General features: G+C 39.8%; 1 protein-coding gene across 1 annotated transcript in view; it reads left to right on the forward strand.

Moving 5' to 3' along the window:
* brpf1 (bromodomain and PHD finger containing, 1) overlaps nt 1-19334 on the forward strand; it is a 36077-nt gene extending 16743 nt beyond the window's left edge. Inside the window, exons 8-16 of the mRNA XM_039674820.2 lie at nt 220-348; nt 1758-2115; nt 6453-6743; nt 8297-8566; nt 12134-12281; nt 12358-12491; nt 12925-13040; nt 15280-15434; nt 17393-19334. Of these exons, the coding sequence (XP_039530754.2) occupies nt 220-348; nt 1758-2115; nt 6453-6743; nt 8297-8566; nt 12134-12281; nt 12358-12491; nt 12925-13040; nt 15280-15434; nt 17393-17576 (1785 nt within the window). The 3' untranslated portion in view covers nt 17577-19334. The remainder of the gene's footprint in view (nt 1-219; nt 349-1757; nt 2116-6452; nt 6744-8296; nt 8567-12133; nt 12282-12357; nt 12492-12924; nt 13041-15279; nt 15435-17392) is intronic.
* The last annotated feature ends 675 nt before the right edge of the window (nt 19335-20009 follow it).

A 20009-nucleotide genomic window follows, 5' to 3' on the forward strand; every position in this document is an offset into this window, starting at 1 on the left:
ATATATATATAATTGTCTATATAGATTTTATTCATTTTTATTTCAGTTTTAGTTGTAGTTATTATTAGTGTTTTCGTTAACTATGATCACCTTGACTTCAAGAACAATTGTCAATTTTGATTTCATAGTGACCAGTGAGGGACGACGTTGAAAAACATATGAAGTGTGTTTAGCCTCAGACAGTATGAAGTGTGTAATGCTGTGTGTGTGTGTGTTCAGCTCAAGGTGCAGGAGTTGGCGTTAGAGATGCAGTTGACCCCGTTCCTGGTGTTGTTGCGCAGCACACTAGAGCAACTGCAGGAGAGAGACTCCAGTAACTTCTTCACTGAGCCTGTGCCTTTGAGTGAGGTAAATATACAAACCCATGCTTTACTCTCCCTCCAGTCATCCTTTCTTCTTTCAGACCAATACAGTCAGAGTTATATTTAAAAAAATCCTTATTCAGCCAAACAAACATACGGATCCGACTTAAGTCTAAGCACAACTTGTGCGAGTAATGCTTCGCACTGCTGATATACAAGCTGACGTACTACGCTACCTCTGACAGCATGAGCTGCGCTTTAGATGCAGTTTTAAATATGAATATTACGCATCACTTTGCTTCAGAAGGCCTTTATTAACCCCCCCAGAGCTGTGTGGATGCACTTTATGATGGACAGATGCACTTTTATCATAGATAGATGCGCTTTTATGATGGATAGATGCACTTTTATGAAGATAGATGAACTTTTATGATGGATAGATGCACTTTTATGATGGATAGATGCACTTTTATGAAGATAGATGAACTTTTATGATGGATAGATGCACTTTTATGATGGATAGATGCACTTTTATGAAGATAGATGCACTTTTATGATGGATAGATGCACTTTTATATTGGATAGATCCACTTTTATGATGGATAGATGCACTTTTATGATGGATAGATCCACATTTATGATGGATAGATGCACTTTTATGATGGATAGATGCACTTTTATGATGGATTGATCCACTTTTATGATGGATAGATGCACTTTTATGATGGATAGATGCACTTTTATGAAGATAGATGCACTTTTATGATGGATAGATCCACTTTTATGATGGATAGATGCACTTTTATGAAGATAGATGCACTTTTATGATGGATAGATGCACTTTTATGATGGATAGATGCACTTTTATGATGGATAGATGCACTTTTATGATGGATAGATGCACTTTTATATTGGATAGATGCACTTTTATGATGGATAGATGCACTTTTATATTGGATAGATCCACTTTTATGAAGATAGATGCACTTTTATCATGGATAGATGCACTTTGATGATGGATAGATCCACTTTTGTGAAGATGTATGCACTTTTATGATTTTAGATGCACTTTGATGATGGATAGATCCACTTTTGTGAAGATGTATGCACTTTTATGATTTTAGATGCACTTTTATCGTAGATAGATGCACTTTTAGAATGGATAGATGGACTTTTATGGACTTGAAAACAAAAATGGCCATTCACTGCCAATATAAAGCTTGGAAGAGCCAGGATATTTTACTCTAATTGTATTTGTCTGAAAGAAGAAATTCACACACACCAAGGATTGCTTGAGGGCAAGTAAATCATGGAGTCATTTTTATTTAAAAGTGAACTACTCTTTTAAGCGTTACCTAATGTGAAGCTGTTTTTGTACTGATAGCAGAATTAGCATCCATTATGTAGTTCCCTGAATGCTTTAAACATGACCTTGTGTGTGCGTGTGTTCTCCAGGTCCCAGATTACCTGGACCACATCGAGCGTCCGATGGATTTCCAGACCATGTGGAAGTGTGTCGAGTCGCACCGCTATCTCAGCTTTGAAGCTTTCGAGTCGGACTTTCTGTTGATCGTCAACAACTGTCTGAAGTATAACGCCAAAGACACGGTCTTCTACCGCGCAGCGCTGCGACTGCGAGAGGCCGGCGGCTCCGTCCTACGGCAAGCGCGCAGACATGCAGAAAGAATCGGCCTGGATTACGAGACGGGCCTTCATCTTCCTCGAGAACCGAGCCCGGATTCACCACACGAGCGAGAGCGGGACCGGGAGAGAGAGCGGGAGAGAGAGAGATCAGCGTCACTCATTGATGACGGTGAGTTGGCTTTCTCTCTTCTACGTTTCATTCGTTTCATATTTCTGACCTGAATACCACTGATAGACATACCTGAAGAACTTAAAGCCGTGTTTATTTCATTTTAGTGCTGGGCAACGATTAATCACATCCAAAATAAAAGTTTATGTTTACTTAATATACGTGTGTGTACTGTGTATAATTATTTTGCATATATAAATACAAACACACATGCATGTATATGTATATTTACATCTGTCTTCACACTGGATATATCATACATGAATGCATATGTGTCAGGGATACACGATATATCTGCCACCATATCAGCATCGGCCGATAACGGCTCTTTTTATTGTTATAAGTTATTGTCATCAGTTATCATTAAAGCCGAGACGCTTCAGATGCGCACTGGTCATCATGATGGTGTTGAATTGCTTGAAATATGATTGGAATCACTTCAGAAAAGGAAAATACAGTTCAAGTCTGTCATATCGGCTACATAACATTATCATCAGAACATCATAATTGTGTGTTTGGGATGTGGGTTTTACTGGTGAGACTTTTGTTTTGTAATCAGACTCTCAAACATTATATAAAAATTTGGATTTAGATTTATCTGCCAATATATCGGTTATCGGCTTTCAAATATAAAGCATTATCGGTATCAGCCAAAATGTTCATATCGGTGCATCCCTTAATTAATTAGCATTATTTGAATGGTAAAATGTGATTTAAATTTTAAACTGCACAATTATCGTGGTCATTTCAAATAATTGTGTTTGGATCAAATAACCATGATCAGACAATCAAACGATAATCACGACAGGCCTTGTATATATTATAATGTAGATATCATAAAATAAATGAAGAACTTGAGGGTTGCAGCTCCTTTTTAAAAAAGTCTCAGTTCTTGTCATCATGAAGAGGCAAAAACACTCTCACACACACACACTCATACACACTCACATACTCACTCACTCACTATCTCACGTACTCACTCACACTCACTCACTGACTCACTCACTCACACACTCACTCTCACACACTGTCTCACATACTCACTCACACACTCACATACTCACTCACTCTCACACACTATCTCACATACTCACTCACTCACTCTCTCACACACTGTCTCACGTACTCACTCACACACTCACTGTCTCACATACTCACTCACTCACTCACTCACTGTCTCACATACTCACTCACTCACATACTCACTCACTGTCTAACGTACTCCCTCACACACTCACTGTCTCACATACTCACTCACTCACTCACTCACACACTCACTGTCTCACATACTCACTCACTCACTCACTCACTCACTCACACACTGTCTCACATACTCACTCACACACTCACATACTCACTCACTCTCACACACTATCTCACATACTCACTCACTCACTCTCTCACACACTGTCTCACGTACTCACTCACACACTCACTGTCTCACATACTCACTCACTCACTCACTCACTCACTCACTGTCTCACATACTCACTCACTCACTGTCTCACGTACTCCCTCACACACACACACACACTCACTCACACACTCACTGTCTCACATACTCACTCACTGACTCACTCACTCACTCACTCACTGTCTCACGTACTCACTCACACACACACACTCACACACACACATACTCACTCACTCACTCACTGTCTCACTTACTCACTCACACACACACATACTCACTGACTCACTCACTGTCTCACATACTCACGTACTCACTCACTGTCTCACATACTCACTCACTCACTGTCTCACATACTCACACACTCACACACTGTCTCACATACTCACTCACTCACTCACTGTCTCACATACTCACTCACTCACTGTCTCACATACTCACTCACTCACTCACTGTCTCACATACTCACTCACACACTGTCTCACGTACTCGCTCACACACACATACTCATTCACTCACACACTCACACTTGCTCACTGACTCACTCACTCACACACACACTGTCTCATGTACTCACTCACTCACTCACTCACTGTCTCACGTACTCACTCACTCACACACACACACTCACACACACACATACTCACTCACTCACTCACTGTCTCACTTACTCACTCACACACACATACTCACTCACAGACTCACTCACAGACTCACTCACAGACTCACAGACTCACTCACTGTCTCACATACTCACTCACTGACTCACTCACTCACTCACACACACACTGTCTCATGTACTCACTCACTCACTCACTGTCTCACTTACTCACTCACACACACACATACTCACTCACACTCACTCACACTCACTCACTCACACTCACTCACAGACTCACTCACTCACTCACTCACACACTCACTGTCTCACATACTCACTCACACACTCACATACTCACTCACTCTCACACACTATCTCACATACTCACTCACACTCACTCACTCACACTCACTCACATACTCACTCACTCACTCACTCACACACTCACTGTCTCACACACTGTCTCACATACTCACTCACACACTCACATACTCACTCACTCTCACACACTATCTCACATACTCACTCACTCACTCTCTCACACACTGTCTCACGTACTCACTCACACACTCACTGTCTCACATACTCACTCACTCACTCACTCACTCACTGTCTCACATACTCACTCACTCACTGTCTCACGTACTCCCTCACACACACACACACACACTCACTCACACACTCACTGTCTCACATACTCACTCACTGACTCACTCACTCACTCACTCACTGTCTCACGTACTCACTCACACACACACACTCACACACACACATACTCACTCACTCACTCACTGTCTCACTTACTCACTCACACACACACATATTCACTGACTCACTCACTGTCTCACATACTCACGTACTCACTCACACACTGTCTCACATACTCACTCACTCACTGTCTCACATACTCACTCACTCACTGTCTCACATACTCACTCACTCACTCACTGTCTCACATACTCACTCACACACTGTCTCACGTACTCGCTCACACACACATACTCATTCACTCACACACTCACACTTGCTCACTGACTCACTCACTCACACACACACTGTCTCATGTACTCACTCACTCACTCACTCACTGTCTCACGTACTCACTCACTCACACACACACACTCACACACACACATACTCACTCACTCACTCACTGTCTCACTTACTCACTCACACACACATACTCACTCACAGACTCACTCACAGACTCACTCACAGACTCACAGACTCACTCACTGTCTCACATACTCACTCACTGACTCACTCACTCACTCACACACACACTGTCTCATGTACTCACTCACTCACTCACTCACTGTCTCACTTACTCACTCACACACACATACTCACTCACACTCACTCACAGACTCACTCACTGTCTCACTCACAGACTCACACACCGTCTCACATACTCACTCACTGACTCACTCACTCACTCACACACACACTGTCTCATGTACTCACTCACTCACTCACTGTCTCACTTACTCACTCACACACACATACTCACTCACACTCACTCACTCACACTCACTCACAGACTCACTCACTGTCTCACTCACAGACTCACTCACCGTCTCACATACTCACTCACTGACTCACTCACTCACTCACTCACACACACACTGTCTCATGTACTCACTCACTCACTCACTGTCTCACTTACTCACTCACACACACATACTCACTCACACTCACTCACTCACACTCACTCACAGACTCACTCACTGTCTCACTCACAGACTCACTCACCGTCTCACATACTCACTCACTGACTCACTCACTCACACACACACACACTGTCTCATGTACTCACTCACTCACTCACTGTCTCACGTACTCACTCACACACACACACTCACACACACACATACTCACTCACTCACTGTCTCACTTACTCACTCACACACACATACTCACTCACACTCACTCACAGACTCACTCACAGACTCACTCACTGTCTCACACACTCACTCACTCACCGTCTCACATACTCACTCACACACTCACATACTCACTCACTCACTGACTCACACACTGTCTCACATACTCACTCACTCACTGTCTCACGTACTCACTCACACACACATACTCACTCACTCACACTTACTCACTCACTCACACACACACACGCATACTCACACACACATACACACTCACTCACTCACTCACTCACAGACTCACTCACTCACTCATACACACTCACTCACTGACTCACACACACACACACACACACTCTCTCTCTCACTCACTCACTCTCTCACACACACCCACACACACACCCAGGCCGTGTGTATATCATGTAAAGGTGGTGTGCGCACACAGATTTCCTGCTGGAGGGCCGTGGGCGTCTGCCTCTGGAGGAGCAGCTGCAGATCCTGCAGGACCGCTACGAGGAGGTGATGTCGGGCAAGCACAGCATCGGCCAGCTGCGGCGAGCCAAAGCGCTGAAGAAGGAGATGACGGTCCTGAAGCGCAAGCTGGCGCACCAGCGCGAGGGCATCTGCGGGCACGAGTCCGGCCTGTCTCTGGAGCGCGGCTCGGTCCTCACGCATCACTCCTCAGGAGGAGCTCGTCACGATGAAGGAGAGAGCAGCCACGACATCGGTGGGAAAGGTCAGAGAAACAAGAACGTTCAAACTGTGAACAAACGAGTGTATTCTTCGACAAAGATTGTCTTAGTGACTCAGTAGCCTGTGTGTTTTTGATGTTTAAATGGTGTAATATTTGTGAATTTGATTATGTATGTACTTGTCAATTTTCTTGCGCGTGCCGTCAGGATTACTCTCTGGTGCCGTGAGACTCCGCCCACACGCTGTTTTGTTTGGCTGTGGGTTTTGATTAATTTTGACGCAGTCGCGTATAGTGGACACTAGGGCTGTGAATCTTCGGGTAGACAGCGAATCGATTCGATTCACGATTCATAGGTTTTCAATTCGATTCAAGAACGATTTGTGCAAATTCAGAACGATTCAATTCGATCCGATTCAAATCCAAATTCGATGCGATTCGATTAAATCGATTCGATTCTTAATTTTTGTAAATGCATTATAGTATTATTTCAATGCTTCACCCAATGGGTCTTTGTCTGGGTTTGAATTAGCCTACACAGCGGCCTTCGGGGGTCAGATAGTGGGGATTTTGTCCATTGTTAATGTTAGTTCATGTTTGTTTTTAATTTTAATTAATATATTATTATAAGGCAAGGCAAATTCATTTATATAGCACTTTTCATACACAGGGGCAATTCAAAGTGCTTTAAATGGGAGAAATTAAAATAATCAAAAGAAATCAGAATAATTAAAACGGTTTAGAAAAAAAATAATCATAATAAGAAAATTAAAATACAGTAAATAATTAAAACAATTTAGAATAAAAAATAAAATGAAGTACAGTAATAGTCGGACGAACAGTGGCACATTTATAAAAAAAAAATTAATGGTTTGGAGCACAACCTCTGTCTCGTATGCACGCTCGCTCTAGATTTCGGGAGATTAAACTAATTTGCGGTAATACAAGCTGATCACGACACGAGTAGCTCAACAGGTAGAAAGATAAACTCATCTTTCAGGCATTTGACCGACCGGGCTTCAGCGTGAGAAATCAGGGGTGTGTGAGCGCCTGAAACCAATCAAATGCGGATGTCTTATGACGGCCAATGCGTGAGGCAGCTTGTACCAGGAACACTTTAAGGTTGTGTTTATATATTTTAAACCACTGAATCGCTATAAAATCGTGATCAATTCGATTCTTAGCCTTTTAAATCGATTATTCGCGTAAATAAACGATTCACGATTCAAAATACATGTATCAGGATCGATGCATATGCATCATCAGGATTTATAATCGATGCATCGAGAAAACGAGTGAATCGTTACACCCCTAGTGGACACAGACACATTATTTGTCGCTGGAACCTAATAATGGGGCGGTGCTTCCTCCTACGTCCAGCGTGACCTTTCCAAAGTGATGACGTAATGCCTGGCTGATTAAAAAGTATATACATTTTTTTTTTTTTTTTTTTTTAATTTGAAAATGGCCGATGGTTTCGCCAAGACCCTGTTCCTTCATCAGACGTATTTTAGATCTTGCGAAAGGGCATTATAGGACCTTTAAATGATGCGATTGTTCTTTATATATGCACAAATGCGTTCTCCTTGTCTCTGTAGATCTGAGCACGTCGTCTTCAGCTCTGGCCCCTGAGGTCGGCCGGCGCACATCTGTCCTCTTCTCCAAGAAGAACCCTAAAGCGTCCGGCCCTCCCAAGCGCCCGGGCCGACCCCCGAAGAACCGCGACCTCCTGCACGGGCCGGGGTTGAGCTCCGGTGCCATCGGCCCCCCGCAGCTGCCCTCGCTGCACCCGTCCCGCAAGAGACCCCACAGTCCCCAGTCCAGCTCCAGCTCGGAGACCGACAGCGAGCACGACCACCTCATCCTGGGTACGTGACGCACATCACACATGAGACTCTACCAGAGAATGTCTAATTGAAGAGGATTGGCACTGGCTGGTTACTTCCGGGTTCTGGACCAGCTGCAGTAACGCGTCTCTGTCCATGCGGGGGCGCTCGCGGTCGAGTGCAGAATGAATGGGAGTCAATGGGGTTTCACCCCCAGAAATCCACTTTTCTCAGGATGTAATTTTTTGTCAAGTAATTTGAAAGTTGCATTCAAAAGGGAGGGCTAAGACAATACACTCAGCTGAAAATTACATTTTTAAGTTCACTTATTGGTTCTAAAAATCTGTTCAAAACTGTGATGACGTCACACAATAGCAGAATGCTATCGCTTCCGGCCAACAACGGCCTAACCTGTAAGACATCAAACGGACATAAGTACTCGTTCATTCGACTTTTGGCCTATAATCTATATTGAACTTGCGGAATCAACAATAAAATCTTTGTTGATTTAACGACAAGCAGGTGAAAGAGACGCATTTAGCCGTTTAGCCCCATAGACTCCCATTCATTCTGCTCTCGCTCATGATCACCTCCAGTGGAATTCTAATGGAACTGCAGCCAGGATGATACACAACGGGGCTAATAGGAAGTGCCAAGGCTCTCTGTTAGACGGGCTCTGACTCTACTAAACATTTTATACACCGAGATCACAATGTCCAAGTTAAATTAGAGCCTTGTGCTTTCTGTGCTTGCTTTCTCTGTTAGGATACGTGCAAATCCGCCTTAGAAAACGGACAACACCAGGTTTCTTAGGCCACGTTTACACTGAAGGGGTTAAAGCACAATTCCGATTGGTTGTTGGGCGGGGCGATATTTCGTTCCAGCACCGATATCGATATCATGATGTGCGAGTCTGCGATAGTGTAGGGATAGTTAATCCGTGATCCATACTGGTCAGCTGATCGTCCTTAAAGGGATAGTTCACCCCAAAATGAAAACTAGTAATGACTCTCGCTCAACCCCGTAAGACTGTCGTTCATCTTCGCGACACAAATGAAGATATTTGTGATTAAATCTGAGAGCCGGATCACTCCTCCATAGGCTTCTAAGTTACTGAAACTTTCCGGGCCAAAAGTTATTAAAGACATCGTTAAAATAGTAGGGCTGGATTAGAGTATTCGAATATTCGTTCGGTGGGTTGGTATTCGATTTGAAAATGTGACATTCGAATAATCGTTTTTTTGTTGTTGTTTTTTTGCACACCTGGCATCCCACTCGAAACTGTTCTCATTCACGCTTGAATATGTTTTACAGAATAAAATCTGGTGAAATATAATACTTAACATATAACTATCGTTTTAGCTATTTAATAAATGTATTTGCTTCTTCTTGGACTACTAAAAGTGCTCCAGTAACGGGAGTATACTCTGACTAGTTTGTATGGACAAGTGTATTTTGTATTTTGGGTTAAGCTGTGTTGCTTTGACATTGCGGAAAATAGAATAATAGAATAACAAAATGTATTATCCTTTTTACCCGTTATTATCAATCTAAATTTATCTAATGCAAGACTTTGAGATTTTACTGCGACGTCACAATTTCTTTTTTCTTAATTTAAATTTGGTTTTTCTATAGTTAAGTTATTCGTTTTTTTAACCCTTATGCTGCATTAGGGACATTTTTGGTCTTTTGCAGTTTAATTTCTTTGACCATTTTGGCTGTTTTAATGCAAATGGTATGAAATTTGGCAAAATTGTGACTTTTTGGATACATGTAAAAAATGGGATCCCATTTTGCAAAATATGTATAACACACACTGTGTAGATCAAATAGTAACACTCAGCACCATAAAGACCAAAAATGGCCCATTGAAACCCATTAAAACGTTGTTTAAATCTGAGGCTGTCAGTAATACATGAAACATGATTTTTGCACAAACATCCTTTCATTTTGAAGCAAAAGCATTATATTTGCATTATATAGTGATGACGTCACTACATATTTATTCCCTATGGGTGGAAATGCACCTTATTTTAGGCAATAGGCAATGTTTAATAGGTGGCCATTTTTGGTCTCTAACGCGCTAAGTGGGATTTTTTGCAAAGTGGGACTGTGATAATCCAAATCTAAAGTTTTCTCTTTGCATTTAGTTTATTGAAAATAATTGAATTTTTGTGTTTTTTCCTCTTATACAAATCGATGGTTTCGCAAACAAAACTGGTAATTAAAGGGTTAAAATCCTGAAATTGAATACATTTTTGGTAGTTATGATGAGGACTGATGCTGGTTAAAAGATTTAACTTGGTAAAAGTGGAAAATAATAATAATATATCATATTTTAGGCAATGTTTAATATGTGGCCATTTTTGGTCCTTAATGCACTCAACGGTGTTAAAAATCTAATGCAGCACAAGGGTTAATTATTATCGGTTTTATTTATTTAAATTTATTTTTTTTGTTTTATTTATTTAAATTTCGTTTTTATTTATTTAAATTTGTTTTTTTTTTAATTTAAATTTTATTTTATTCATTTAAATTTAGTTTTTATTTGTTTAAATCTATCCTACTTTGTCAGTGAGAAGGCTATACCTTATTAAAAATATTGCTTAAGTTAAAAGACCTGTGTGTGTGTGTGTGTGTGTGTTTTGCAGTGTCCATTCTTGGAGCATAAGTTTTGCGCTTCCCGTTCGCGCTGTTCTGTAGCTTATTAAAAGTGTATTAATTCTGAACGTGTCGCGTCTCGCCTGTCTATCTATATTGCACCATATCGAGATTCGAATATTCGATGTTCATTACTACCGAAAAAATGGTATTCGGACCAGCGAGTGACTACAGTGGCTCGATCTTAAGTTTATCAAGCGACGAGAACACTTTCTGTGCGCAAAAAAACAAACAAAAATATATAAAACTAGCTTTTATTTTCCCACATCGTTGGACTGCACCGGCTTGTGTTTGAGACAGGCGTCTATATAAGACGGCCTTTATAATCTAGTGTCGAGATGTTGTTCATTGAGTCTGATCTCCACAAATCTCCAAATGCTCCTCGTGAAACTGCGCTCTTCCCAATGTGACACAGATTTAGAAGCTAATATTGTGTTTTTCTCCAACAAAAGCCCCATACAGCAGTGTTTGGATCCCAAATGTCCACGTTAGCTGACGTTCATTTAGTCACGTTCATCGTTTGATTGGCTACTGAGAGACTCCTGTGGTTTTAACCCTTTCTATCATGACTGAAAACTCCCACACTTCTCTGTGAGTCAGATGTTTTCTGTTTAGAGCTTTGAATGCTGGGAAATCCCCACCACCACGGAAGACACAAGGACTCTGAAAAATCACTGTTCACTGGTTTTGTTTTTCCGAGAAATGTTCTTCACACGGCTCTTTCCCACAAGGCAGTTCCTGAATGTGACGTTCATACTAACACAGTTTTGAACCCTGTCAATCATACGCATCACCGAATAATAATTAGGCTTTACACCACTAAAATCAAGAGAAAGAACTGAATTAAACCTGTTCTACAGAAGCTCAGTGTGAAGATTCCTCGACACTATCTGACTGTGTGTGGTGTCAAACACACGTCAGTGTAACGGTGTGTCCTGTCCTCCTCAGGTCTGCACAGTAATGGCTTCGGTGGAAGCGGCCAGCCCAAGACGGAGAGCTTCCTGGTGTACAGGAACGAGAGGAGTCTCCCGCGCTCCAGCTCCGACTCCGAGTCCACCAGCAGCAGCAGCAGCAGCGCCGCCTCAGACAGGACCAGGTACACACACACACACACACACACACACACAGTTTTAAATGATTCAATAATAATAATAATGTGTTTCTGGTGGCAGCACCACTCCCTCTAAACAGGGTCGGGGGAAGGCCTCGTTCTCGCGCTCCACGTTCCCGGACGACAGCAGCGAGGAGACGTCCGGCACCGAGAACGACTCCTACTCCATGGGCGGATCCCGAGGAGTGTCTCACTGTGAGTGCAGAACACACACACACACACACATCAGACGTGAGTGAGTGAATGTGAACGACTCCTGATCTTTAAAGGGATACTCCACTTTTTTTGGAAACAGTCGAGTTTTAACGTTTTCAAATCCATTCAGACGATTTTCTGATATTTAGAAGAATATCAGTAATCAGACAGTTTCAAAAATATACTATGGAAGTCAATGAGACCAGAAACTGTCTGATTACTGATATTCTTCTAAATATCAGAAAATCGTCTGAATGGATTCGAAAACGGTAAAACTCGACTGTTTAACTCTGGGGGAGTGGTAAAATGAGCCTATTTCCAAAAAAAGTGGAGTATCCCTTTAATTTCTCTTTATTGACGTATTTGACTGTACTGTACAGCAGTGTGTATCCCTCGGGCTGTGTTGAGCGTGTGTGTGTTGTGTGTGTTTCAGTGGTTCGCAGCAGGGGCCGCTCGGGATGCTGGATGAGCTCCGATGACTACAGCTCGCTGGACGCTCTGGTTCTGGTGTGGGCCAAGTGCAGAGGATACCCATCATACCCCGCTCTGGTGAGTGTCTCACCTCACACACACTCTCACACACTCAGCTTTCTCTACGTGTTTCATTTGCGCTGTATGTAGGGCTCGACTAAAGATTTTCTAGTCAACACTTGTTATCTTCCCGGTCAAAAGTGACCGGACACCTAAAAATGAAACTTTTCTCCATCCCAGTAAAACCAGTGCAATTTATTTTTGTTCTATAATATTTATTCTTTTTAATTTAGCATTTTGAGACAATTTAATTTAATTTATCAATATTTATTTGATATATATATATTTTTTTTTTAAATATTAATGCAGTATTTTATTTTAATATAAAAAAATATTTTTTAATTAAAAAAAATTTTTTTGAAGAAAATTAGCCCCATCTGGTTACAGTATAGAGAAAAAGCGTAGAATCATGGTGTAACCACTAGATGGCATGTACAGCTCTCTATGGAGAGGCATGTGAATTCCCCAGATGTTTATCAACACATTTTTTTTGTTGTTGGTGGATTTGAATATATAGTTAAAACAATCTAAAAAAAAAATATTTCTTATAAAAAAAATTGACAAAAAAAATTCACACATTTTTTTTTTTTCTTCATTTTTTCACAATTTCCTATGGGGTCATTTTTGACCAAAGACCACAAGTGTGACTATTTTTTTTTTAAGACCACTTAGCATGCTCAGATCATGACCTCAATTTTTTGTGTGTTCACATACCCAATGCCATAAAAGTCACCAAGTTTCGTAACATTGCGATGAAGCTGTGATTTTTAAAAATTTAAAACATACTTTTTGTAATCAAAATTTATTGGTGTATATGTGTATAAAAGTGTTTGTATGTGTGTGTGTGTTGGTGGGTGTGTCTGTTTTGCACTCTAGATGTTGTAGAGTGTCACCCCTTTCCTGCGGTGAACTTTTTTTTAGAATTGTGGCCGATTTGTAGATTGTACATAGAAAAATTCTTAGAATTTTTTTTGGGTGAATTTCCCATTCATTTCCTATGGGGGTCATTTTTGACAGAAGAGCAAAAGTGTGACTCATTTTTTTACAACCACTTAAATTGCTCGAATCATGACCTCATTTTTTTTGTGTGTTCACATACCCAATGCCATAAACGTCACCAAGTTTCGTAATTTTCTGAAGAAGCTGTGATTTTAAAATATTCAAAACAGATTTCTTTAATCACAATTTATTGGTGTTTTTGTGTATAAAAGTGTGTGTGTGTGTGTGGGTGGGTATGTCTGTTTTGCACTCTAGATGTTTTAGAGTGTCACTGAGCACTTTTTTTCTGCATCGTGGCTGATTTGTAGATTGTACACACAAAAATTCTCTAAGTTTTTGTGTTTTTGTCAATTTCCCATTTATTTACTATGGGGTCATTTTTAACCAAAGACCACAAGTGTGACTATTTTTTTAAGACCACTTAGCATGCTCAGATCATGACCTCAATTTTTTTGTGTGTTCACATACATAATGCCATAAAAGTCACCAAGTTTCGTAACATTCCGATGAAGCTGTGATTTTTAAAAATTCAAAACAGAAAATATTTCGGTCAGAAATGGCCGAAGAGCACCTGAGGGTTAAGTGATCAGTCGACTAATATATTAATAAAAGTGTTCCCATGAGTCCTTGAAATCCTAGAGTGTGTCAATCTGAAAAAATAAGTGGGTGAATATAAGGATACAGGTCCTTGAAAGTGCTTGAATGAATGTTTTCTGTAAACAACTCCATATTATTCCCTCCGGTCCGCTAATGTGTTATTCCGCCTGCTCGACACACATTCGTTTATGATGAGGGAAAAACAATAACTTGCATTTTTATTACTGAAATGTTTCCTCAGTTTCTCAGGAAGTGATGATTTTGTTGTCTTGAACACATGGGATGGAAAGAAACATCATCAACACAAGGTTCATTAGTTAACATGAACTAATATATTAACATGAACTGACCATGAGCAATACGTTTTGTTACTGTATGTTTACGTTAGTTAATAACTTATTTTCTGTCCTTTTATGTTGGCAAATTGTGCCGCATTCACTCACAGAAATAAATGTTGGATATATTTACGGTAGGAGATGGAACATGGTTTTTGGTGATGATTTTGACCTATTGTTGTCCATTGCCACAAACACAGCCGTGGTTCTGTGATCAGGGTCACATGTTCCCAGCTGTGGACTGAACTCCTCAGTGGCGGTGTGTGTCCAGCAGAGGGCGATGCACTCCTCATCCTCATCCTCCTCTGGTGTGTGTCTTCCCCCAGATCATCGACCCGAAGATGCCCCGCGAGGGTGTGTTCCACCGCGGCGTCCCGATCCCCGTCCCGCCGGTGGAGGTGCTGAAGCTGGGGGAGCAGATGACCCAGGAGGCCCGTGAACACCTCTTCCTCGTGCTCTTCTTCGACAACAAGAGGACCTGGTTAGTCACGCTCCTCTTCTTCCTCATGCTCTCTGTGCTGTGATAGGACAGGTGTGTGTGTGTGTGTGTCACAGTTACACTGCTGGACTAAAGATTTCGTTTCTTCTTTAGATGTTGTTCATTTGTCTATTAATCGTATTGAATTGCATTAAAATGATCAAAAGTGACGATTCTATTTAAAATTAATGCTTTCTAATTATCACAAAAATATATCACAGTTTCCATGACAATAAAACTGTTCGACACTGATAATAATCATAAATGTGTCTTGATCATCAGATCCTCATATTAGAGTGATTTCTGAAGGGTCATGTGACACTGAAGACTGGAGTAATGACTGTATATTCACATAGAGAACTGATGATTTAATCTTTAACAATATTTCACAATATTACTGTTTTTAATGTGAGCAGTCATTAAAGATTCGTACCGACCCCACACTTTTCTAAAATGCATTGCACATATCTGCTAGCGTTATGTTGTCGTTGTTTACTTCAGTCCCGGGAGTAAGGTAACTGTATTTTACACTGTTTTATTGAAGTGCCCTGTGGAAGCTGTGATTGGCCCTCGTGTGGTCATGTGAGGAGGAATCTTCCTCCGCATAGAGTTGTGTAGAAACCTGCGCGGGTTATTTCCCACGGTTAGACGCGTGGGTCGTGAACGTGTTTTCTGCTGTCTTTGACGTCACGTACAGGGTCACATGTTTGTTTGGTTACACTTTACAGTTAATGAACTAACCATTTTTTTAACATTTACTAATACATTATTAAAATCAAAAGTGGATTTTGTTTCATGAGCTCACATGAATTCACAAACAGCTGTTTTTATTATTATTAAACAACATTAACAAATATATTTGTTGCTTATTGTAAGTGTTTATTAATGCATTGGGGCTTTATTGTAAAGTGTTTCTGTTTATTCTTACATTTTCCGCACAATTAATATTAATTCATTTTCTTATATTTGACAAATAAGCACATTTTGCCATTATTAGGCTCGAATCAAACTCATTTAAAAAATATATATTTCATGAATATTTTTTCTGAAGAAAACCTGACATAAATCGTGATGAAATAGATATTTAATGTCACAGATGTGTATTGACTGAGTAACACACTCTTTTATTTATGAGGCTCAAAATGACGATGTTCAGCTGAGATTTCATTTATCAAGAATTGTCACATAAGTTTAAACAGCATCTACATTTTTCATTAAAACTGGATAAAATAAATTTAAGTAAAAAAAAAATATATATATATATATATATAATGTTTATTTATTTATATAAAACAGAAGGTATGAGGTTTGAGTAATATTTTCAAAGCTGTGGTGAGTTCATCAATTTATTATTAAATTATCTTTAATACTGGAGTTACAGGCAAGAATAAAAGAGCTTTTTCCTATCTTTGAACAGTCACTGATGGCTTATAATGCAACAAATATTAATAAAGTCAACATATTTCACTAATAGACCCAACAATGATGCTGCCATCTTTCTCTAATTTGACTCCAGATCTATGGTGGAAATTGTCACTTTGACCCTCATAAACGAAATCGTGGATTACTCACTCAATACACACTCACGCATTCATATTTTGGCTTTCATTACCGTTTATTTCTAAATATTTACAAAATCCCGAATCTCCTCCTAATTACTGTAACGATGTGTGTAATGATTGGCCACTGTTCCTAACGGACACACACTCGTTTTCTTACATCATCGTGGTTGATGTAGGCTGGGTTTAATAATAGGTACAAACTCATTAAAGAGGCTGGATAATGATGCAAGTGTGTGTGTGTGTGTGTGTGTGTGTGTGTGTGTGTGTCGACCTTCTCTGAACATCCGCTCGGGAACACACAGAAATAGGCCAGAGGAAACGGACCTTAAAATGCTGTATATGACAAAAGACAGTGTGATGCAAGTCACTAAGTGTGTGTGTGTGTGTGTGTGTGTTTAGGCAATGGCTGCCGCGCTCCAAACTGGTTCCTCTGGGCGTCAATCAGGATCTGGACAAAGAGAAGATGCTGGAAGGCAGGAAGTCGAACATTAGGAAGTCGGTTCAGGTGGCGTATCACCGGGCCATGCAACACCGCAACAAGGTCCAGGGCGACCCGAGCAGCGACACCAGCGACAGCGACTGAACACACACACACACACTCTAATTCTCTACTCTGGTGCTAAAGTGCTTCACGTGTCATCAGGACGAGTGTTTTCATGTTCGATGTGTCTGTTTCCGAGTCATATTTACCTCACACTACAGCCGGTGTTCACTTCTCCTCTGCGAACCGCATCCCCAAACACTGCAGACAAATGTGTGTGTGTCTTTCCACCACGAATATCCAAACATTCTGAAATTAAAAGAAATTTACTGGAGAAGGAAATGTTTTTAGGTTTTGTTTTTAATAAATCAAGTTTATGGTTAAAACGAGAACAAATATCTGCCAGTGGGGTCAGAATAACACACTTAATTCAAAGGGAAAACTATATATATATATATATACATAGACGGTTAGTTCATTTATTTCAGTAATTCATCTTAAAAGGTGAAACTAATATATTATATAGACTCATTACATGCAAAGTGAGATATTTCAAGCCTTTATTTGTGATAATGTTGATGATTATGGATTATAGCTTATGAAAACCTTTTCACAATATTCTAATTTTGAATCCGTAAGCCATAATCATCACAATTATCACAATTATAAAGGCTTGAAATATCTCACTTTGCATCTAATGAGTCTATATAATATATTAGTTTCACCTTTTAAGTTGAATTACTGAAATAAATGAAGTTTTGCACCATATTTTAATTTTTAAAATACATTATATATATATATATATATATATATATATATAATATACACACATATATATTTGTTGTATAAACTCCGTTTATTTTGACACATTTTTCGGGAAACAAGACTTAAAGGATTAGTTTATTCTCCACGTCATCAAGATGTTCATGTGTTTCTTTCTTCAGTGGGAAAGAAATGAAGGTTTTTGAGGAACACACTCCAGGATGTTTCTCCATATAGTGTCTTCAATGGGGTCCAACGGGTCGAAGGTCAGATGTGAGTTTCAGCGACGCTTCAAAGTCTCGACACGATCCAGCCGAGGAATAAGAGTCTGATCTAGACAAACCAGCGACATTTACAACAAAATACACGTTTATATACTTTATAACCACTAATGATCGTGTCGAGACTTTGAAGCGTCGCTGAAACTCACATCTGACCTTCGACCCGTTGGACCCCATTGAAGACACTATATGGAGAAACATCCTGGAGTGTGTTCCTCAAAAACCTTCATTTCTTTCCCACTGAAGAAAGAAACACATGAACATCTTGATGACGTGGAGATTTTCCTTCTGAAGTGAACTAATCCTTTAATATAATATGTCATTTTGCTTCTCAAGTAAATCGTCTTGATTCAAGAATGTTTCGAAATTTGTACTAGAAAAACAAGACACAAATTTTGAGGAGGAAAATCATTTTTGCAGTGAATTTAGCACACCTGAACTGTGATCAGCTGTGGAGGATCCATGTAACTGTTGGTAAATGAGTCTGATGTGAAGAGCATGTTACACATTTATGGAGAGGATGCAGAAAAGTCAAATGTGGTAATAATGTAGGCTATTTATTTGTTCTTCCAAACGCCCCTGATCTTCCCATGAATCCCCGCACACTCTCGGCTCGTGGAAATGGTGAATCTGTCGGTGTTTGTTGTGTAAATCTCTGTGCTTTGTATTTTCATTGAGAATGAATGAATGAATGAAAGATTTAATGACTAACTGTTGTCTGATCACGTGCCAGTTCCGTCACTGTAGATCTTTTATATATATATATATAAATAATACATGCGATAGACTTTAATAAAAAAAAGGTTTGAGTTTTGTACATCTGTTTCTTTTAGTTTTTTTTTTTTTTTGGAAGAATCAACAACGTATGTAGAAATGAGAGCGCTCAAAACTGTTGACTTGAGTAACAGATAACTCAATCATCCAGAATCAGAAGTGTGCGCAAACACTGAAGGATTTGGTAATCGTGACTTTATCTCGCAATTCGGACTTTTTTCTCAGAATTGCGAGATATAAAGTCGCATTTGGGAGTTATACAGTCAGAATTGCGAGTTATAAAGTCAGAATTGCGTGATATAAAGTCACAATTGGGAGTTATAAATTGAGAATTGCGAGATATAAAGTCAGAATTGAGAGATATAAAGTCACAATTGGGAGTTATAAATTGAGAATTGCGAAATATAAAGTCAGAATTGCGAGTTATAAAGTCAGAATTGCGTGATATAAAGTCACAATTGGGAGTTATAAATTGAGAATTGCGAAATATAAAGTCAGAATTGAGAGATATAAAGTCACAATTGGGAGTTATAAATTGAGAATTGCGAAATATAAAGTCAGAATTGAGAGATATAAAGTCACAATTGGGAGTTATAAATTGAGAATTGCGAAATATAAAGTCAGAATTGAGAGATATAAAGTCACAATTGGGAGTTATAAATTGAGAATTGCGAAATATAAAGTCAGAATTGCGAGATATAAAGTCGCAATTGGGAGT

Source organism: Pimephales promelas, chromosome 14, assembly GCF_988280905.1.
Source record: "Pimephales promelas chromosome 14, fPimPro1.hap1.1, whole genome shotgun sequence".
NCBI classification, from domain to species: Eukaryota; Metazoa; Chordata; class Actinopteri; order Cypriniformes; family Leuciscidae; genus Pimephales; species Pimephales promelas.